Below are 23,125 nucleotides of genomic sequence, written 5' to 3' on the forward strand. Positions count from 1 at the left end.
ATAGGAACTGCAGATGCTGGAAAATCTGAGATAACAAAGTGTGGAGCTGGATGAACACAGCAGGCCCAGCAGCATCTTAGGAGCAGGAAAGTTTGACGTTTCGGGTTGAGACCGTTTTCTGAAGAAGGGTCTCGACCCGAAACGTCAAACTTTCCTGCTCCTCGGCCTGCTGTATTCATCCAGCTTCACACTTTGTTGTCTCTAAATGTAAAATCATGATTTTTGGGCTGAAAATATACTATATTGTTTTTTTCTGTTGTCTTTGAACTATTAGTTGTACTTGTTCTTACATTGAGTTTACTATATGGAAAGACCATAAGATATAGGAACACAATTAGGCTATTTGGACTCGTGAGTCTGCTCTGCCGTCATGGCTGAAATGTTTCTCAATTCCATTCTCCTGCCTTCCTCCTGTAACCCTTGATCCTCTTACCAATCAAGAATCAATCTATCTCTGTGTTAAATACACTCAATGACTCGGCCTGCAGAGCCCTCTGTGGCAATGAGTTTCACAAATAAGACACCCTCTGGCTGCTACGTCACTCTGAGACTGTGCCCTTGGGCCCTAGTCTCACCTACTAATGGAACCATTTTCTCCACAAGCTGTCAATTGAGGCTTCTCAGTATTCTGCAAGTTTCTGTGACATCCCCTCTCATCCTTCTAAACTCCATTGAATACAGAGATAGAGTCTTTAGCTGCTGCGCATATGACATGCCATTCATCCCCAGGATCTTTCTTGCAAACCTTCTCTGGACACCCTCTCACCTCAACACATCATTCCTTAGATATAGGGACCAAAACTGCTGTTGGTTTTTTTTAATGCGACATGGCACCAATCATAAGGCTGGCATTTGTTGCCCATCTCCAAATGTTGTAAAATTACATGATCTCCAGTCGACAAGCTTTTAATCAGGAACAAAAACAAAGTTGCTGGAAAAGCTCAGCAGGTCTGGCAGCATCGGTGGAGGAGAAACCAGAGTTAATGTTTTGGGTCCAGTGACTCTTCCTCAGAACCCTTCCTCAGACCGTTCCTCGGGTCACCGGACCTAGAACGTTAACGCTGTTTTCTCCTCCACAGATGCTGCCAGACCTGCCGAGCTTTTCCAGCGACTTTGCTTTTGTTCCTGCTTTACAGATCCACAGTTCTTTTGGTTTTTATTTAGCTTTTAATTCGGGATATTTTTGGTTTCAACCTTCACTATCTGCCATGGTGCAATTCAAACATATGTACCAGATAATTAGCCTGGGCCTCTGGATTATTAGGCCAGTGACATTACCACTAGGCCACCAGCTCCCGTGGTGGCACCGCAGTATTGCCATTATAAGCCTACCAACACTTCTGTAGGTGACTTAAAGAAAAACCCTTGCTGTCCTTTCTGTATGTAAATGACATCTGAACCCTGCCTGATGATAAAGTTTTTCAAAAAAAGACCCAAAGAATTGCAGATACTGGAAATGCACTCATCCAGGGGCAGAGCCTCGCTTCTTCAAACTAGAGGCTGTTGTGGTAGTGTCCCTACTTTTAAACCAGGAAGTCCCAGGTTCAAGCCCTATCTGATCCAGAGGTATGTAATAACATCTCTGAACACGCAGTTCAGAAAAATAGTTTAAATTTTTTTTAAAAATGGCTCTTGTGGTGCAGAGTTAGAGTCTCTCCCCCTGAACTGGGAGGTGTGGTTTCAAGTCCCACCTGCGGTGATTGTGATGAAGTCAGCTAAGTGGACATATAGAATATGAGTTCCCTGACTGAGGCTGGTCCCAATCTGGTCCAGCGTCAATCAGAGAACCCTGGCTGATGGATGAGAACAGGAGTGTCAGACATCCTGTTCCCTCTGAGAGCTGGCTCTGAGGAAGCTGGATCAGTGTCAAGGACTCTCCATATGTAATTAAATGGTGACTTGGTAACAGGATACTGGCCACTGTTGAGTTATTTCACACCTGCTCCAGAGACGTGTAATAACTTTTCTGAACAGGTTGATTAGGAAAATAGGTAAAAGTTTTGAGAAATAATTATCAAGTCATACAAGATTGGGATGAATTACTGCAGTTTGGATCCAGTATGATACACTCACTAGTAGGAGCTCCCAATATGTTCCGCTTTCATCTGGTTTAACTTTGTAATATTAAAAGTAGATTCAGACAATGGCAGTTACATCATTGTGTTGTGTAGTATTTGGAAGATGGTCTATGCTGTTCTGTTCCCTCATGATGAAACTGCAAAATGCATTACAATTGATTGAAGTTTAATTCATCAAGTGACTACTCAATAACAAAATCAAGAATTGCTGGTAAAAATCAGGAGATTAGGCAGCATCTGTGGAGAGAAAGCAGAGTTAACATTTGGGTCAGGTGACCCCTCATCAGAACTGATTGTAGCTTGGTTAGTGTATATGCTAGAGAAGGGTTGGGCAGAGGCTGAAAGCGTGAAGACTCGATGGAGATGAGAAAGAGAAAACAGTTGGACAGACTAAGGAGTGGATAAAGGTTAGCCGAGGAGAATGAATAGCTACTAATGGGGATTGTTAGTAGCTGAGGATGGTTTGGTTGAGTTTGCAGTCCACATGATACCAGGGCCTGGTTTATGGAGGCTTGGGTAAAGACATAAAAGGTGCTCAGGCCCTAAAATTATTGAACTCAATCTTGAGCCCTGAAGGTTACAGGGTTTCCAAACTGTAAATGAGATATTGTTCTTACAGCTGCATTGAGCTTTGCTGGAGTACTGTATGTAAGTAAGTACCCTCGAGACATAGATCTTGGCCAATGATCAAGACGAACTGAAAGGGTTGTAATCGGCTGCGTTGGAGTTGTCCTGCTTTTTGCTATTGGGACACATGTGAGCAATTTTCCACTTTGCTAGCTTAGATGCCAGTGTTGTAGCTATGCTGGAACAATTTAGCCAGGGATACAGCTTAGTTCAGAGCACAAGTCTTCAGTACTATTGCTGGGCCCATAGCCTTTCCCATGCTTCCAATCATTTATTGACATCCTGTAGAATGAATCAAATTGATTGAAGTCTGGAATCTGTGATGCGAGGGACCTTAGAGGGATGCTATATTATTAATTAACTGGCCATTATTACCACTGTCTTCATTATTGTCACTTAAAAGTTTCTGTGCTTTGTACAATGATCAGTCTGAGTACTGCACTGTTCGTGTGGATGAGGCTTTTCAGCCCCACCCTGTTAATTGTATGCATGGTTTGACAAAGTGAAAATCAGCCTTGATCACTTTTCGGATGTTGGACTTGACAGCAGCATTGATACCGTTGATAAGTGTTTATGATCTGCGTAAGTGGTCACAATTGCAGCCACAATTGCCATTGTTACAAATATTGCTTCTTTTAATGGCAGACTACAGACACAAATATCCCCACAACAATGAACAAAAGTTCTAACAGACACTTTTGAAAAGCAGACACTTTGGAGATATTTATTTTGGGGAAAGACAAAAGGGCCATTTAGCATATGGTATTTCAATCTTCATATGTTGTCCCTTAGCAATCACTGACTGTCTTCCCTTCATCGGCCTTATGATGTTTCAACTATGCCACTGCATTGTGGCTGTGATGTGAGTGTGTCTAGATTGCTGAATGATTCATGCACTACTTACGATGCTAGGTGCTCTAATGAATGCTTGCTAGAGCCTCACTGCTCTTTTTCTTCACGTTCTGCAAAAAGAACAAATTGTACTTTGGAAACTTAACACACTTACCTTTCATGTATAATATTTAGATTACATGAAGTATAAAATATTTCTTATGTGTGAAGTATTTGAAACTGTCTGTCCATGTTTTTGGGAGTTGATACCCCAGTGATGTGTGGCAAATTAGTCCTTTATCTGGACTTCATGCTTTATAACTTTGTGCTGGTAGAGGAATGACATTAAAATGTTGGAATAATTTTAATTGTTGATTGGCGTGTAAAGAGAACGTTGAAAGAATGTATTGTCCAATGCTGATTTTTGTGAACTAATGTGATTGTTTTGATTTCCTTTCAGGTGAAGGTAATGGTACGGATTTGTCCTTCCCAAGGAGCAAATGATACATCAGAGTCGATGTCTTTTCTGAAAGTAGACTCCCGCAAAAAACAGATAACTCTTTACGACCCGTCAGTGAGTGGTCATTTTGGTTCTGCCCACAGACGAGCCCCAGCTGTTGCTGCTCCAAAAATGTTTGCATTTGATGCAGTTTTTACCCAAGATGCCTCACAAGTGAGTGGGACGACAAAAGACAGCGATTAAATTAATTACTATTTATTCACTTGTATTAGTATCGTATTTTTTTTTGCTTTCATTCGTCCGCCCACAGAAATTAGTTTATGTGCTTTCTTCATTTGTCTTAATATTCCTAGGCTGAGGTCTGCTCAGGAACAGTGGCAGAAGTAATTCAGTCCGTTGTGAATGGTGCTGATGGATGCATATTTTGCTTTGGTCACGTCAAGCTTGGTAAGCTCCTAAATTTGTTACTGTTAATTACAATGTCAGACTGGTAATTACATGCTGCCAGCTTTTGCAACAATAAACCTGAAAGCATGTGACTTGGTCAGAATTTTCTTTTCAACTACTTTGTAGACTTTAAAGTTCTGCTTTTAACTCAATTTTTGACATGTTTGTAAGACAGTGTGAAGATTTAAAATTCAACAGTCAAAATAGATTTTCCATTTTTCCACAGATTTGCGTTTAAATCAAAAATCAATAAAAGTTTTCTTTTCAGTTACTCAGATTCCGGGCAGCACGGTGGCTCAGTGGTCAGCACTGTGTCAGGGCCCCAGCATTGATTCGAGCCTTTGACTGTCTGTGTGGAGTTTGCACATTCTCCCTGTGTGTGTGCTCCAGTTTCCTCCCGCAGTCGAAAGATGTGCCGGTTAGGTGGATTGATCACGGTAAATTGCCCGTTGGTGTCCAGGAATGTGTAGGCTCGAGGGATTAGCCCTGGGAAATACAGGTTACAGGGATAAAGTAGAGCCAGGGTCTGGCTGGGATGCTGTCTGAAGGGCTGGTGCAGATTCATTGGCTGAATGGCCTCTTTTCTCATGTAAGGATTCTATGATTACTTCCATACAATAAAACAAAGAACTGTGGATGCCAGAAATTTGAAACAAAACAAATAGCTGGAGAAGCTTGGCAGGTCTGGTAGCATCTCTGGAGAGAAAGCAGGGTTAACATTTTGGTTCCAGTGACCCTTCTTTGGAACAGATTACTTCCTTGTAATGTTTACCAACTACAGAGATATTTCTCTTCCAATCTCACTTCTTTCACATTCAGACCTGGAGGAAAAGAAACACTCTTGTCCCAAGTCACTTAAAGCAACACTGTCAAACTTAGTCAGTGGCGTCCTTTCTTCACAACATTCTGCAGCAATCAATTCATTCAGCTATTCTTCTGTCTCCTCACTTGATATCTTCTTCCTTAGTGAAATCTTTATTATCATCATCACCCTGTTTGTTAATCCTGGTATGGACCTAAATACTCCCCAAACTCCAAAAGACACCGATCTGAGCACAGGTTTAACCAAGCATCGCCATATCTCCACAAGACATGTGAAATGTTTCCAGTTCTGAAAAACCCTTGCTAAAATGACTCACTACTTCAAACTCAACCTCGGAAGCAAAGTAACTCCCAGAATTCTCACTCCATAATGAATTGCACATTACACACTTCATCCCATCACTTCCACCTTCCAATTAGCCCAAAAGGTTCGGTGATGTCTTTGTCACCAAGATTGAAACCTTTGTTCACCGGGTTTCCTTGCCTTTCCTTGACGACTATGACAGACATCCCCTAGGCAGCCCATGTCATGGACTTAAACTCTCACCTTTCTCCAATGTCTCTCTTACCTCTCATCATATGTTGCCTTCGAACCATAAATCCATGGATGCCAGCACCTTGTCCCTTCAATCTGTTTTCCACTCAACTCTTGACCACTCAGCCTTCCTTCTTGCATGCTGACATTAGAAATAGGAGCTATCATTACCTCTTGCCAAAAATGTCACCCTCTATACAGCCTACTACCAATTACCCTTTCCTCATCGAGGAACTTGTGTCCTTCCAAATAGGTGGTCAACTTTCACTCATCCTATGCTGGAACTTCTCCAATTAGGATCTTATTTTTGCCACAGCACTGAACTGGCCCTTATTAGGTCATACATGGCATTGTCTATGACTATGAATATAATAGATTGACTCTTTCACTGTTCATTGATGTCTCCACAGACTTGGAGTGAATTGACCACGTGCCTCTCTAATATTGCTGGTACTTATTTGTCTAACTGATTCCACTTTTTATTTGTAGATAGAGAAATAGTTTTTTTTGCCTCATGCACCATTATCTCTGTGCCCGCCATTAGCTTCCTCCTCTGCTTAATTCATGTCCTGTCCCTCAGCACCCTTCACACATCTCTTTTGACTATGTTGAAAATACAATATAAATTCAATCATTTTACTTCCTAGAATTGCAAATTACATAGAAATAACTAATTCAAGATGGATAAATGATTAAATTTGCGATTTCAACTTCAAAGTTTTAAACATAAAAATCATTTTAATTATATCAAAATCCCCCTGACCATCAATGGGATCTGTGTTCTAGTTTTATTAGATTGATACCTGATATGAGAAGGCTGTCTCATGAGGAAGGTTGGACAGACTGGGCTTGTGAGGGTTAACTTTACTGAAGTCAGTGAGATCCTCAACAATCTTGGTAAGGTGGATATGGAAAGGATGTTTCCACTTGTTGGTGAGTCCTGACCCAGAGGGCACTCTTTACAAATTAGACATTGCTCTTTTTGGACAGAGATGAGGTGAAAGCTTTTTTGAGTGTTGGGACTTTGGAATTCTGAACTTCAGAAGGTGGTGAAAGGGGGTTAGTAAATATTCTTAAAGAAAAATAGATGCTTGTTAGTTAGGGGAATCAAAAGTTGTCATGGGTAGATAGGAATGTGGAATTCAAAATGCAAACATGATCTTCTTGAATGTTGGAGCAGGCCTGAGGGGCTGAATTGCCCATTTCTGCTGCTAATTCATACATTTGTATGTGTAGGCAAGAGGATTACAGGATAGCGGGATTCTAATTGATGTATTCCCAATGGATTTGCACTGACTGTCATTGTCATTTTTAGGAGTATTGAGTGTGCCTGCTCAGGACTGACTGGTCCTTATAACAGTTGGTTCATGAGATTCTTCATTAAATTTAGATTGGGGCCAAGATTACATTATTGGACTGTTAAAACCTGAACTAGATCCATAATCAGAGATAATGGGAACTGCAGATGCTGGAGAATCCAAGTTAACAAAGTGTGAGGCTGGATGAACACAACAGGCCAAGGAGCATCTCATGAGCACAAAAGCTGATGTTTCGGGCTTAGACTCTTCATCAGAGAGGGGGATGGGGAGAGGGTTCTGAAATAAATAGGGAGAGAGGGGGAGGCAGACTGAAGATGGATGGAGGAGAAGATAAGTGGAGAGGAGAGTATAGGTGGGGAGGTAGGGAGGGGATAAGTCATTCCGGGGAGGATGGACATGTCAAGGAGGCGGGATTTCCCACCTACTAATCTCACCCTGCCTCCTTGACCTGTCAGTCCTTCCTGACTGACCTATCCCCTCCCTACCTCCTCACCTATACTCTTCTCTCCACCTGTCTTCTCCTCCATCCATCTTCAGTCTGCCTCCCCCTCTCTCCCTATTTATTTCAGAACCCTCTCCCCATCCCCCTTTTCTGATGAAGGTTCTAAGCCCGAAACATCAGCTTTTGTGCTCCTGAGATGCTGCTTGGCCTGCTGTGTTCATCCAGCCCCACACTTTGTCATCCTAGATCTATAATTTCCCGATGTTCCAAGTGGTATGACCAAAGGCTGTGTATGCTGGATGCATAAAGTTTAATCCATTCATGCACATCCATTGCAGGCTGTTCAGCAAAGTGAGCCCTACTCTGCACATTTTTGATGTGTGGGATTCTATAATTAAGAGGGCATCGAAAAATGTTCAGCAATATGTTTTAGCTGTCAATGACAGTTGTTTTTGTACATTTTTTTCTGCTCACTAAAGGATACATCGGAGTGGGTAAGATGTTGGAGGGGATTTGGAGGGACAGGATTTATGTGCATTTGCAAAGGCAAGGACTGCTTAGGGAGAGTCAATGTGGCTTTGTGCATGGGAGATCGTGTCTCACTAACTTGATTAAGCTTTTTGAAGAGCTGACAAAGAGGTTGAAGGGAGAGCGGTAGATGTTGTCTATAAGGACTTCAACAAAGTGTTAGACAAGGTTCTGTATGGTAGATTGGTTAGTAAGGTTAGGTCATATGGGATCTAGGGGAGCTAGCCATTTGGATACAAAATTGGCTTGAAGATAGGAGACAGAGGGTGGTGGTAGTCGGTTGCTTTTCAGACTGGAGGCCTGTGACTGGCAGGGTGCCACAAGGATCAATGCTGAGTCCATTGCTTTTTGTCATTTATATAAATGATGTGAATGTGAATATAGGAGGCATGGTTAGCAACTTTGCAGATGATGCCAGAATAGGCAGTATAATAGATAGTAAAGAAGAGTTACAATGGGACCTTGATCAGATGGGCCGATGAGCCAATGAGTGACAGATGGAGTTTAATTTAGATAAATGTGAAGTGTTGCATTTGGTAAGGCAAACCAGGGCAGGACTTATACAGTTAATGACAGGGCCCTGGGAGCATTGCTGAACAAAGAGACCTTGGGGTTCAGGTACATAATTCCTTGAAAGTGGAATCTCAGGCAGACAGGAATAGGAATTGGGTTGTCATGTTTTGACTGTACAGGAAATATTGAGACCACTACTAGAATACTACGCACATTATGTTTGTCCTTCTATAGGAAGGATGTTGTTAAATGTGAGAGGGTGCAGAAAGGATTTACAAGGATGTTGCTGGGATTGAGTTCGAGTTATAAGGAGAGGCTGAATAGGCTGGAGCTTTCTTCACTGGATCATCAGAGGCTGAGGGGTGAACTTTATAAATTCATGAGGGGCATGGATAGGGTGAATAGCCAAGGTATTTTCCAAGGGTAGGGGAGAACAAAATTAAGGGCATAGGTAGAAGATGAGGGGGTAAATATTTGAAAACGACCTGAGGGGTAACTTTTCATGTAAAGGATACTGTGTGTGCGGAATTAGCAGTGAGAAAGTGGTAGAGGTGGGTAGAATTACAACATCTAAGAGGCATCTGGTTGGGTATATGAATAGGAAGGATTTAGAGGGTTATGGGCCAAATGCAGGCAAATGGAACTAGGTCAGATTGAGATATCTGTTCGGCACAGATGGGGTGGACCGAAGGATCTGTTTTCATGTTGTCTGACTCTATAACCCTGCGATAGGTAAGTATAATTCCCTTTATAGGGATCTGGGGGAGGAGATTTCTGCAGGAGCCTCCCAACTACCTCCCACCTGACAGTGGACAAAACATAAAAACCAGGAAAAGGGAGTTCATATTTTGCTCAGAAAATCAATGTGGAATTGCATAGATCCATGCACTAGTTGCATAACTTTTTTTTAACTTTATAATGGGCACGTCTTAAAAAATTGCCAAGCTCGATAATTTCAACTGAAACAGTGAACCATCAGTTATCTAGGCCCTTAGTTCTGAAAATCCCTCTTTGAATTTCTCTATTTCTCCTTTATGTCTTATTTTGACTGATAAGTCTCTTATGATTGCCTTGGGCTGTTTAGTTATGTTGAATGAGAGTTGTGGTAATGCACTTAAATTCCCTGAAGTAGCATGAAATTTGACAACCGCTGGTGCAGGGAACATGAAGCAGTTTTAGAACCAGTTCCTATGGAACCCTATCTCAATTATTGGTGCCAGAGTTCCACGTATTCTCCAAAATTCCCAACTTCATTACGGATCATCACATTGGTTGCTTCCTGTTTAAAGAAACTTCTTCTTGGGTGGCAAACTGATGATCCAAATTCCTCTTAGTGAAATATTCCACGATGAACTGACTATAGAAATCACAGTCAAACAACCTTGCTGAAGTTGTACAAGGGTAACTGTATGTGGCAGTGGCTTTTAAAAAGACACATTTCAGTGCTGCGGGAATTTGCTGCAGCTATTATAAAAATATTAAAATGAAAATCAGCCCTCAACTCTTCAACTTCTAAATTAAGTAAGACAAAGTCCTCAATCACTATCAATGAATAAAATAAACTTCTCCAATTGATTAAAAACCTATACACTATGTTTAGAGATCGTAAGAACTGCAGATGCTGGAGTCAGACACAACACAGCAGGCCAGGCAGCATCAGAACAGCAGGAAAGTTGAAGTTTTGGGTCCCGACCCGAAACGTCAACTTTCCTTCTCCCCTATACACTATATTTAATCTCTTTTACCTATATAACCCATTATAAAAACAAACATTTGTACCAATAGGCCCAGTTGAAAAATGCCAGAAACATTTGGAGCTATCCGTCTACCTGTAAACTGATACGTAGTCTACTGTGGTAACACCATATTGTAAAATCATTCGCTGCTCCATCTTAACATGTGCAGTTGCTGCCATACACTTTGCTATTGACAATCTATCCCCAGTTATCCACTCCCTTCCTGCTCAACATGATGTTTGCCAGCTTTGGGAGTGACACCTCCAGAATTAGGGTGGTTTTGACCAGAGACCCTGTATGTCCGTACAAAAATTCAGAGTTAAAAATCAACTAGGCTGGCAATTGGGAAAAATATTCTATAAGCTAGATGGAAGTTAAAGGCAAAGAAGAAACTTCTGCTCCCTAAGACAAATGAGCGATGCTATTTGTGAGTGCTCTTAGAGAGGCTCTTGGAATTCAACTGGACGCCCAGTTGCCGTTGGGCATTAAACTTTTAGATGTAGTTCTCAACAAATTAAAGTCATCACGATTTTGATTCCGATTAAGAAAGACAATGTTCTGAGCCTTTGTAAAATGAGTTGTGGCCTTGTTATAGTGCAAAAATATAATTTTTCTTTGCATTGATTTTCCATCACTGTCTGGCTCCAAATTGTACTGATATATTGATGGTAACAAGAGGAAATTGAATTGTCACTTCCTCTTTCAATGTGATGTTAAAATGAAGCCCCTGTTGATTGCTTGGATAGATATAAAAGACTCCATGGCACTACTGTGAAGAAAGAAAGGGAGTATCCTGACCAATATTTACTCCTTAGCAAACATCACCAAACCAGATTATTAGGACATTGCTACATTGCTGTTCTGGGTTCCAAAGAAAAGTCATTTTGGACCCAAAATCATAGAATCCCTGCAGTTTGGAAACAGGCCATTCAGCCCAACAAGTCCACACCACCCCTCCACGAGGCATCCCATCCACACCCATTCCCCTATATTTCCCATGTCTGACCCACCTAATCCAAACATCCCTGGGCACTACGGGCAATTTAGCATGGCCAATCTACCTACTCTGCACAGTGGAAGGAAACTGGAGCACTCAGAGGAAACCCATGCAGACAGTATGCAACCTCCACACAGACAGTCACCTGAGGCTGGAATTGAACTTGGGTCCATGGCACTGTGGGGCAGCAGTGCTAACCACTGAGCTACTGTGCAATGCTGACTTTGTTTCCTTTCTCCACAGATGCTGCCAGACATGCTAGATTTCTTCAGCAATTTCTACTCTTATTATTGTTGTATAGGACCTTTATTGTCAAGTGGCAGAATAGCACTAGCCACATTTCAAAACAACTTCATTGTTTATGGAAACTGTGACCTTTCTTTTATTGACCTTGGATTATCTTGCCACTGCCCCCTAGGCACAACCAGTAACTTCTGTAACGCACTAGTTGCCCACAAGTTATGGCAGGGAAGTTTGGCATGGCAAACTAGTTTAGTTTTCTGCCTTTTGCTGCTCTTTCTGTAGCCTTCAAGGACTACAATGAGGGATCATTCTAATCTATGGAATAGTGGCTTAAATTCCTAACGCCGCATTTTGGAAAGAGTCAATGTCTCATCTAAGCCTTACTCTTTGAAAGCCTACAATTAATTCCCTCAATTTCTTTGAGCCTTCATTTTACTCTTTTTTTTCTTCTAACACTCTCTTTATATCCTCCTTCTTTGATTTTACTCATGTTTCCTCACGTCAGCTTTGGCTTGATGCCAATTTTGGTGAAATTCCTTTGGATATTTTTATCTGGTACAGGTGCTGTGTAAGCACAAGTTATGCCTAATTTTTGAAGATAAATTGAAATGTCATATGAATTCCTCAGGTTCTTTCTGTGGTCCTGTGTTTGCTTCAGCCTCATACTTCTGAACATTTGCCAATGTCTGACAGTGAAAACTGAAAAGATGTATGCAAAAATGCCATATTAATATTGAGAGAACATTCTGAGAAGAGTTGAGAGTTTATTCTGCAAATAGATCGATTTAACAAGTCTGTAGCAAAACCAATTGGAGCACACCCAAACATCAGTCTGGAAGAGTTCAGCTTGTAGCACTAGGTCTTTGCCATGTTTACAAAGCAGTCAAAAACAACTGGTAACCAGGAGTTAATGTGGGCAATAAAGGCCTTGACCACTGGCACAAGTTCTACATCACTCTTCTCCAGGAAACTTGGAATGATTTAATTTAAATCCAGTACTGACCTGATGAGAATGAGCCTCCTGTCAGATCAAAACCTTAGGAGGATGGAAATCCTAGAACTGCTGCCCAATCAGAGCAGCCAAGAGGAGGGATTGCTCCTGGATTCTTAAATATAGATGAGTGTGAGACGGATGAAATCATAGGTTGGGATGTAGCAGTGGTTGATGGTTGAGGGTGGGATGTTCAGACAAAGGCCAGAGGTCTGTCATCCATTCAGGACTCCCTCTTCCTGATGCTGAGTCCTTCAATTTGACTCTGTTTGTCTGTGAATGAGGGACCCCCTTCACCGGTCACTGATTAAACCTAACCAGGCCAGGTTTACTGTGTGCTTTTCAGGGATTATGAGTTCTCTAGTCATTGCTGTTTGGCTACCATTTCAGGGCATTAAGTGGCCTCCAGCAAATAGGCTGCTGACAAGCCTTCCTGCCCTGGGCTTGAGATGATAATGCACAAGATCTTTACCTGATAACCACATGCCTTCCCCCTGCCCCTCCTATAGGTATGGTTTTAAATTTCACTCGGTATCTTTTATGCTGGCTCATTAAAAAGAAAAATTACCTTTACCATTCTGACTGATAGGATTACATGTATCAAATTTTAATTTAAGTATCACTTGACCAGTGATGTTGCCTTTTATAGTATTAGTTGAGCTTCTTTTACTGATACCTCACATCAAAGTAGCTCAATCAGTATTTTGATGGGGATCACATTGGCCTGCACTAATAAGCAACTTACTTATGTAGCTGGAGGTGACATCTGAGAAACTATCAGAGCATGGCACATATAATCTTGTGAACAATCACATTGCATGTAAACATACAAGAATTAAGAATGGTCTGTTTGACCTTTACAACACTTTTTAAATAGCAAAATATTCAGAAACACAATACTACCATGGATAAATGAGTGGGCAAACAGTGGGATACTGTACTTATCCATGTATGTCTTTTGTAGCGTGAGCACCAACCACTAAGACACTGAGGAAGGTTCTCACTAATTATGTTTGCCACTTAGAAATATAATGGTAGCTCTCCGGAAATCATGGAACATAGTGAACCAACTCATTTCTGCTCCCAGTTTGGCTGCCACTGTTTACGTAAATCATTTTAAGATGCATAAGGGGATCCTCTTGACGTACAGATATTTTTGGGAGATTACAGGAAGGAGAGTGTATTGTGCAGACGTGGGTTTAACTTACAATATAATCAATGAAGATGATACTTTATCGCTTTAAAAGTTTCTCTGTGAGATCAAGAGGAACTGAAATGTTTCTTTGGGGTGCACGTGGCATATGTTAGCAACTGCTACTCTGGGGGCCTTTACCATCAAACCGCACTGGATTCCCTGGATCTACCATGCTGCTGGTCAGCTTGTTTGGATTCTAGGATGTCTGATGGTGTGCTGTTTAAAAGGTGGATGCTGCTGGTGTATCTTTAGTGCATACAGTGCTGCACCAGCATTGCAGATCCAGACTGCAAAATGTTGCATTTGCTGTCCATATTTATGCAAACCACTGAAGAAACTGAAACAGCCTAACATTCAAACTTAAATCTTAATTCCAGGGAAAACATATACTATGATTGGAAAAGACAATTCAACACAACATCTTGGTGTTATTCCCTGTGCAATATCCTGGCTTTTCAAACTAATAAATGAACGCAAGGAGAAAACCGGCACTCGATTCTCAGTCAGGGTATCCGCTGTGGAGATTTGGGGCAAGGATGAAAACCTTCGGGACTTGTTATCTGAAGTGGCCACTGGCAGCCTTCAGGATGGCCAGTCTCCTGGTGTCTATCTCAGGGAAGATCCGATCTGTGGAACTCAGGTATTTTTATCACAATGATTTGTTGTACTGTTTTCAAGTAAATTGATATGTCTTTGTCTACTCACTGCTTTGTGCATTGAAGGTTGTTTGAAACATTCTAACCGCATTTAAAATATCACTGCCACTCTTTTTTGGCGTGTTTTTTTTTCATCTTTGCTCCCTTGGCACACATATTTTATTACTAATTGCCCCAGAGAGTTAATCTGTTGAACAGAAATGCAATCCTCTCCCAATTAGCAATATATTTCTCTTCATATGCAGCTTCAAAATCAAAGTGAGCTGAGAGCCCCTACGGCAGAAAAAGCCGCCTATTTCCTTGATGTGGCAATAGCCTCCAGAAGGACCAGTAGGCCAGATTGTGATGAGGAAGAGAGAAGAAACTCCCATATGCTCTTTACCCTTCACATTTACCAATATCGAATGGAGAAGAGTGGCAAAGGGGGAAGTATGTTCGCTGTGATTTGCAAAATGCATCTGTTCTGCTCAACTGTTTCACAGATTTAAAAATGTAAAATGAGTAATTGTGGTCACTATCTGTTTTCTCGGAAAACTTCACAATTTGCTTATCATTAATATTTAATACTGGCACTAGCTTGTTGCGTTCATTGTGTCTGTGAGTTGAATAAATTCAGAATCTCTGAGTGGCTTTGTGTGTCTTACTGTCCTTTTGCAGTGTCAGGAGGACGTAGTCGTTTACACTTGGTTGACCTGGGGAGCTGTGAGAAGGTGTTAAGCAAGAGCCGGGATGCCGGTGGTGGCCTCTGTCTATCACTTTCAGCGCTAGGCAACGTCATTTTGGCGTTGGTTAATGGTGCTAAACACGTGCCATACAAGTAAGTAATGTGTATGATGAATTATATGGGAACTGTTCAATGAAGTATTTTGATGCAGGAATGAAGATGTAAGAGATGACCATGATGTAAAAATAATTCGCATTTATAAAGTCAGAAACTTCTTGCATTTTTTGTATCTAAAGCCCCTTTCTCATCTTTTTAAAAAAATATTTGAAAGCTTAAAATCAGCAGTAACTTTGGTGGACTTTAACCAAAATAGCCACAAGATAGGCCAGTACCAGTTAAACTATATCCCAGTCTCACAGCTATGTTCCCTGGATGACCTTTGGGGGGGGGGGGGGGCAGTGGGGGGGGGGGGTGGTTTGGGGTCATCTTTACCCATCTTTTGCAGAGAATATAGGGTGGGATAAAGGACTCAGTAAGTCTGCCAGTTGACCAGCTGGTAAGGATGCCACAGCTTTGAAAATACATTCTTTTAAAATGAGTTTTGTGGATTGAGGAACAGCAAAAATGACTCCTGCTCGTTAGTTTTCCCCAACAGATTAATAGCATATTTCTTGGTATTTTCATTGCAAGCAGTGGTGTCCCAAATTGGACCTCATCTACTTTCTCATTCAAATTGTACAACCTTTCAATGACTTCCCAAGTGTTGATAGAGCCAGGGGTAGAAGACAGGGCAAGCACTATTTCTTTTTGCGTTTAACTGTAAGGTTGAAAACAAGAGGAATTCAATATTATTCATTTGAATTAGATCTATTTAATTAATAGCAAACTGTAAGATGAGGAGAATTTGTATGTTTACCAATTAGCTGTCGAGTGCACCTCTTAATTGGCATGGAACAAGGAGATTCTAGGGTGATCTTTGGACTGGGCTCATTAAGTAGATCACACCAAAAGGACATACTGAGCAGAATCTTGCTAGAAAATTATGGTATTTTAATGATAACATACTATTATTAACATGTAAATCCATTAGAGCATTCAGAATAAGAGTTTTAATGTGAGATAATGGTAGATTTATGTCACTCAGTTATTTGTTTTACACAAACAGCTTCTTAAACTTCACATTACTCTAACAAATGTGAAAGATTTTGCAAAGGATTTGACTATTAGACATTAACTAAGAGCTTATGATCAATACTAGCTAACTACATGATAATTGTCAATGTAATGCCAATCAAACTTTCTGGCCCAGAAAAGCCATGTTTTATCTTTCTAAATGTCTCCCTTACTTTTGTTTCTGTCTCTTTATTTTCGGTTTCTAAATGTGGCCTTTAATTCACTGTCCATTTCTGTTGTTCCTTTCTTCCTTTCTCAATCATTAAATCTCACTGGCTAAGATGATGCACTATTAGCCCTGCCAGTCACTGAGATCCCAGATGCCCTATTGTTGTCGATGTACCATTATTAGCTCCCTCTGACAAATTGGGGTGCAAAAAGATTTTGAGTCAAACAATGCACAAAAATGCTGTTGCTGCAGATGACCTATGTTCAATAATAATTAGCCTAATATGTGGCACAGTGGTCTTTGATATTAGTGCAGGAATTTAATGGTTTAAGTTCTTTCTGCCATGAATTAATACTGGAAATCTGGCATGCCCCTGAATAAAAATGGCATGCAAATAAAATGGTATTACTGTGTCTCTATCATTTTAATGTAAACCTTAATTCAGGATTGCTGAAGGAAAGATAACTTTTCATACATCGATGCAAATCAATTGAAATTTTGTTTCATCCTTCTGAGTTCAACGTCAGAGGCCACTGATCATGATCAGACAATGAGCAATTCCGTTATGGAATTTTGTAGTTATCCACAGTAAGCTACTGTGCTTATATTTGTTTGACACTACAAGAAGTAGCCTTCAGACAAGACAGTATTATCCACATTTTCAAGCAAATAATCTAAGCTAATATTCATACCTGAAGTGATTTTATTATGAGATTGTAGCTACAGTAGAGTCAAACAGAATGAAATGCTGAGATAACAAGGTGTGGAGCTGGATGAACACAGCAGGCCAAGCAGCATCAGAGGAGCAGGAAGGCTGATGTTTTGGGCCTAGACCCTATTGGTCTCATGTTTTGTGCCTGACGTAAAATATAATAATAAATTCCATTTAATCTGATGAGGTTTTAACTAGGAAAAAGAAAAAAGTGTAAAAATTCTGTTTAAGTGGATGTATACAAATAGATGATTAACTTAAAGTACTTAATCTATCTCTTTCTTTGCCCCTGAATGCATTTGTTTTGTTATTCAATATAGGGATAGCAAACTTACTATGCTGTTGAGAGAATCACTGGGGAATATAAACTGCAGAACAACCATGATCATCCATATTTCTGATTCTCCAGCCAACTATGCAGAAACCCTTACAAGCATTCAGCTTGCAGCGCGAATTCATCGTATGAGAAAGAAAAAATCCAAGGTCCGTATCTGCTCCAAATCAAAAGATGTTAATTTCAAATGTAGATCTCAAAAGCATTGGTAACTCTGTGTGAGAAAAAAAATCAACTTTTCATCTAGTATTGTCAAGTTTAAAAGTCAGGTTCATTTTTGTCTCAATTACCTTGTTGTAAAATTTGTGGTTCAATGTTCCGTGTGAAATAAGCATTTTTCTGTTTGAATTAGTATGCCTCAAGTTCTTCAGGAGGAGAGAGTTCTTGTGAAGAAGGTCGGATTCGAAGGCCACCTAATTTAAGACCCTTTCACTCAAGAACCACAGCTCTTGATCCACATCTTCCTGTATTAGGAATACCCAGTGATCCAGATTATTCATCAAGCAGTGAACAATCATGTGATACAGTTATTTATGTTGGTCCTAACGGCGCAGCACTGTCTGATCGAGAGCTAACAGATAATGAGGGACCACCAGAGTTTGTCCCCATAATCCCTTCTCTTAACAAGAAGCATGACTCCAAGAAAGGCAAGGAAACTTTGATTGTTGGTAAGAGGACTGAAAGGGACTATTTCAAATGTAACACTTTTGCTGAATTGCAGGAAAGGTTAGAATGCATTGATGGAAGTGAGGAACCCATCCAGTTTTCCTGTGAGCAAGGACTTTTCATTTGTAGTAATAGTTCAGGCCCTGTGAGGATGGAGAATGTGCAATGTCTAACGTCACAGGAAGCAGCACAATCTGGCCCAACAACAGAAAAGGTACTAATACCTCCTGCACATCTCTATGGAAAACATTCTTCAGTAGAAATGGTGTCTCCTAAAAAGGGGCAGAGCCTGCATGCTCCAGTACCTGTGCAGCAGCATAATGGATCGCCAGTGAAGAGCCCCTGTCACACAACAACAATCGAACATTCAAAAGTGCAAACCAAAGCTGAAGGAAGCAAGGTGGAATTAAGTGGAAACACTGGAATGGATGGAATGAAAGAGACAATCACAGCTTCCACAAACGTGCCCAAATCCAACAGCCCAAAAGCACACAAGCAGGCCCAAGCCACGTCTGCACCAGTTGTGAGGGAAAAGCTGTTTTACAACAGAAGGCCATTGCCAAGCCCTGCACCACCACCGCCACAAACAAAAGATAGAAAAATCGATTGCTCTGAGCCCAGTAGCGGCAGAGTGATTAGAACTCCTCCTGTCGGAATGAGCCATCAGGTGACAAATAAATTGGATTCCAATGTACATGGAAATGCTGCTGCACATTGCAGAAGCAAATATAAACAATCCACTGGATCAGACACAAATCACATAAGGTCTGCGTTCCGGAGTGATTGTATTGATCGAGACATGTTGACTACTACTGTGACTTTACAGCAGCCTGTGGAACTGAATGGTGAAGATGAACTGGTATTTACTGTTGTAGAAGAACTGTCATTTGAAGGGATTTTGGAAAGTGGCCGACCTGCTAGCATTATTAGCTTTAATAGTGATTGTTCACTTCAGGCCTTGGCTTCAGGCTCACGGCCTGTCAGCATTATTAGTAGCATAAATGATGACTTTGAAGCTTATACCTCACCGGCAACCACTGCTGGAGCAAACCTGGACAATGGTGTTCCACTTGCAGATGATTCTTTTTGCAACAGTAGCAGACGATCATCAATTAGTTCCTGGCTCAGTGAACTAAGCATCTCTGCTGTAGAAAGTGATGGCGTTCAACCCTCTGATACTTTTATTGTGCAGTCTTGTTACAGTTATGATGAGCACACTTTAGGGCCTTTTAATTTGGACTCATCTGACATGCTGCAAGACATGTGTGCACCACTGATGCAGGCTCAAAAAAGCACCTTGACTGATAGCTTCTGTTACTTGGAAGTACCTAATGAAATCCAACCTATCGTCAACACCGACAAAAGTTCCAGCACCTTAAGTTTATCCAAAGTGGCATCTGGCAAAGTTGTGACGGGCAGTAACAGTTCACCAGCAACTAAAGCCAGCACCCCAGTGCATTGCCGTGTCCCAGTAATTTCTGAAGAAGATCCTGTTTGCTCCTCCAGTCTTCCCAGGAAAATGAAATCTACCTCATCTGTGAAACATAGCGGTAGCACAGTAGATTGTGGAGACACACTACAGCAAGACATCGAGCCCGAGGATCCTTGGTTACAACGTACAAATAGCCAATCAGAGTCAAAATCTGAGGATCAAGCACTTTCTGTCAAGCCGACTCCCAAATCTGCTTCTCACAGTCAAATCAAACAGCAGATGAAAACATTGCATAATACTGGAACTATTCCTCGGCTTAATAAGTCTCACACATCTGTTTCCTGTGCACAACGGGTTGTTTATGGATGTGAAATGGCGAGTAAATCCGATGGAATCAATAATGCCATTGGTGCGACCACAAAGAAAAGTGATGTGCCAGCTAAGGTATCACAAGTGAAAAAAGGAAATGCAACGGTTGCTACAATGCCAATAATGCACACCAGTGTGAATACTGGAGCTATACCCAAGGACCAACCAGATTTTGCTTCAGTGACAAGCAGCTTAAAATCAACTGCATGCAAGAAAGCATCAGTGCCCAAAACTAGCTTGCTACCAAGGCTCAATGGGACACCTCCAGCACCCCCCGTCCGTAAATCCAGTCTAGAACAAAAAAATAGGGTTACTCCACAAACTAATGCCCAAAAATGTACCAGCCCAGAGTTAGTTAAAGTATCACCGTCAAAATTCGAGGATGAAATTGATGGGAGACTAAATGTTGCTTCTTGTGTTGTTGAAGGTAACAATAGCAGATCAACAAACATAAAGACTGAGCAGATGTTTGTTAAAAACATTTCAAGCTCAAAACCCCGAATGCCTAAACCTGAGTCTGTGCATCGCTGTGGGAGTCTGCAATCACTTGAGAGATGTGATAGTCTTACATCAGTCGGATCCAAACATAGCGCATCTAAGGAAAGTGGTCACCTTGTCAACAACAATAGAATAGGCCGATCAGTACCCAGGCTCGGTGTGTCACCATCGGCTCCAATAATGTCCACTCCAGCCCTTCCTGTCGTTCCTGTTACAGGTAAATCCAATCAAACCAAAAGTACTTCCACTAATAAAATGGTGGTGTCAGGAAATAAATGCCGAAGTCTCTCTACAAGTGGTGTGAAGGGGTTAAGCACATCGGTTAAATCATTAACCCAGTCAATGGGTCGAAGTTCCAGTGTGCCATCAAATGGAAAAACAATACCTCATTCAACACAGGCGGCAAATTGCAAACCTGGTAAAGGAACAATCATGGGAACAAAGCAAGCCGTAAGGGCAGCAAATAGCCGCGTCTCTGAACTAGCATCTGGGGCTTCTTCCAGTAAAATGGGCCATTTGAGAGGATCCACGGATTCTGACAGTGGGAATGACAGTGGGGTCAACCTGAGTGATGAAATATCACAGATACCAGTCTTGCCTTCTCCATACAGTAAAATAACTGCGCCAAGGAGACCTCAACGCTACAGCAGCGGGCATGGTAGTGACAACAGCAGTGTTCTTAGTGGAGAGTTGCCTCCAGCCATGGGAAGAACAGCTCTTTTTTATCATAGTGGTGGCAGCAGTGGCTATGAAAGTATGATCCGTGATAGTGAAGCTACAGGGAGTGCATCATCTGCACATGATTCCATGAGTGAAAGTGGAATGTCTTCATCTGGTCGTAACAGAACTTCAAAATCCCCCAAAAAGCGGATGGCTGGTAAGCCAGAAATTTATTTATCACAGTATGTGACTTCAATTTTTGACAATGAAAATGTGAGAAAATTTCTGAGGAGAGATGACATTTAAGGGTTTTGTTTTATTCATGGGATCTGTGCATCAGCATTTATTGTCCACGTCTAATTACATATAAAGAAAAATGAAAAGTGAAAATACATAATATGAAGGTGCACTGCCTGTTCATCTTCTATGTAATATTTTCAAGGGTCACTGCATACTAGGTATGACTCAAAATATCTATATTAGTGATTTACTTTCCTGGTAACCACAAATGGAACTGATACTAGATATTCAGCTTCCCACGAGCTTGACTTTCACCATACGGTGCTATTGAATTGAACTATATAAGGTGAGAACCTTTCTCCAATTATTTCTAAGCCTCTGTACATAGCTGCATTTTACCTCCCGCCCATCCACCACCTTACCACTCCCCCCCATTTTCAAACACACACACACACACACACACACACACACACACACACACACACGTTCGAAGGTTGGCTGGCTCACTCAATCCAATGGATGGCCTGCCCACCATCGACCTATCTGTCCCTGTTCCCACCACAATTGTACCAGTAGTAGGGGGTGACATTGTATAACCTGCCCAGCAGCAGGCCAATTGAGATCCTTAATTGAGTAATTAATGCCCATCTAATGGCCTTGTTCTACTACCACTGATATTGAATGAACAGTGGGAAAGACCAGTGCTCTTACTCAGACTGGCAGATTGCTGGTGTTTGGGGGCTGTGGATCCCACTCCACCCCAGGATCTCCTCCAGCCTTTGCCTCTCAATCTCTTATCTTCTCTGAATGGCCTTCCAACTTGGTATCCAGCAAGGTCTCCATATATTTACCCAAATCCTGATGTAGGATTGGATAAGGCTTTTGCTCATTGGCTGGCAGATCTCTGAGAATGTAGAGCAGGAGTAGGCCAATTGCCTCCTTGAATCTGCTTTGTCATGGATGTTCTGATTATGATTATTTAATTGCATTTTGTTACCATCCACATGACCCTTGACTCCCTTCATATATCAAAAGTCTCACTAACTCAGCCTTGAATGTGTTCAGTGACCCAGCCACTAGCTCATGGTGGCAAGATAATTCCAAACAGTGACTACCCTTTTCGCCTTATATAGGAGACCCCTTATTTAAAACTGTAGTCTCTTAGTTCTTCATGTTTCCTGTACAATGGGAAACATCGTCCCATCACCTACTCTGTCAAAATGCCTACGGATCTGATGTTTCATTAAGATCACTTCTCAGTTTTCCAAATTCTAAACAGTATAGGTCAACTTGCTCAACCTTTTCTCATTTAAATAACATCTCATCCCAGGAATCAGCCTCGTGAACCCTTGCTGGACTTGCAATGCAAGAAGCCCCATCGTAAACCAAAACTGTAGAGCTATTGCTGAACGGTGGAAATCCTGCCTCTAGCCTATTATGCGTCAATGGCTATGGGGCAGCCATTCCCATTCCCATTCCTGGCCTTTCCTTCAGAAATTCAATGTCTGATATAATTCAGCTGCAGTCTCTCCTTGGCATAAAGTCTTTTTGAAGGCATAAATTCTTTGCTGATTTGGAGTTTCAAACATGCCAGTATTTTGCCAAGTGTCAGTATTAATTTGTAAATCTACAGAATGAGTCTTGGCTGGATAATTAATTGTCAATCTGTAGATATCTCTCAAGTTAACTACAAAATCTATAGCTCAGAACATAAAAGTAAAGTATTGTGTGTGGAGAGGGTCAGAATTTGGTTTGTTGCTGAGTGACCTCTTGTTCCTAACCCTTATT

At 41.3% G+C, this 23,125-nt stretch overlaps 1 protein-coding gene across 3 annotated transcripts in view; it reads left to right on the forward strand.

The window, feature by feature from the left end:
* Positions 1-23,125, forward strand: part of kif26ab (kinesin family member 26Ab) — a 220,319-nt gene that overhangs the window by 166,146 nt on the left and 31,048 nt on the right. For all 3 annotated transcript variants that reach the window (XM_048538072.2, XM_048538073.2, XM_048538075.2), the window contains 7 exons: positions 3,997-4,209; positions 4,350-4,443; positions 14,142-14,404; positions 14,666-14,849; positions 15,078-15,237; positions 17,459-17,621; positions 17,825-21,314. In XM_048538072.2, coding sequence (XP_048394029.1) covers positions 3,997-4,209; positions 4,350-4,443; positions 14,142-14,404; positions 14,666-14,849; positions 15,078-15,237; positions 17,459-17,621; positions 17,825-21,314 — 4,567 coding nt within the window. The remainder of the gene's footprint in view (positions 1-3,996; positions 4,210-4,349; positions 4,444-14,141; positions 14,405-14,665; positions 14,850-15,077; positions 15,238-17,458; positions 17,622-17,824; positions 21,315-23,125) is intronic.

The sequence above is a fragment of the Stegostoma tigrinum genome, chromosome 10, assembly GCF_030684315.1.
Source record: "Stegostoma tigrinum isolate sSteTig4 chromosome 10, sSteTig4.hap1, whole genome shotgun sequence".
Lineage (NCBI taxonomy): Eukaryota > Metazoa > Chordata > Chondrichthyes > Orectolobiformes > Stegostomatidae > Stegostoma > Stegostoma tigrinum.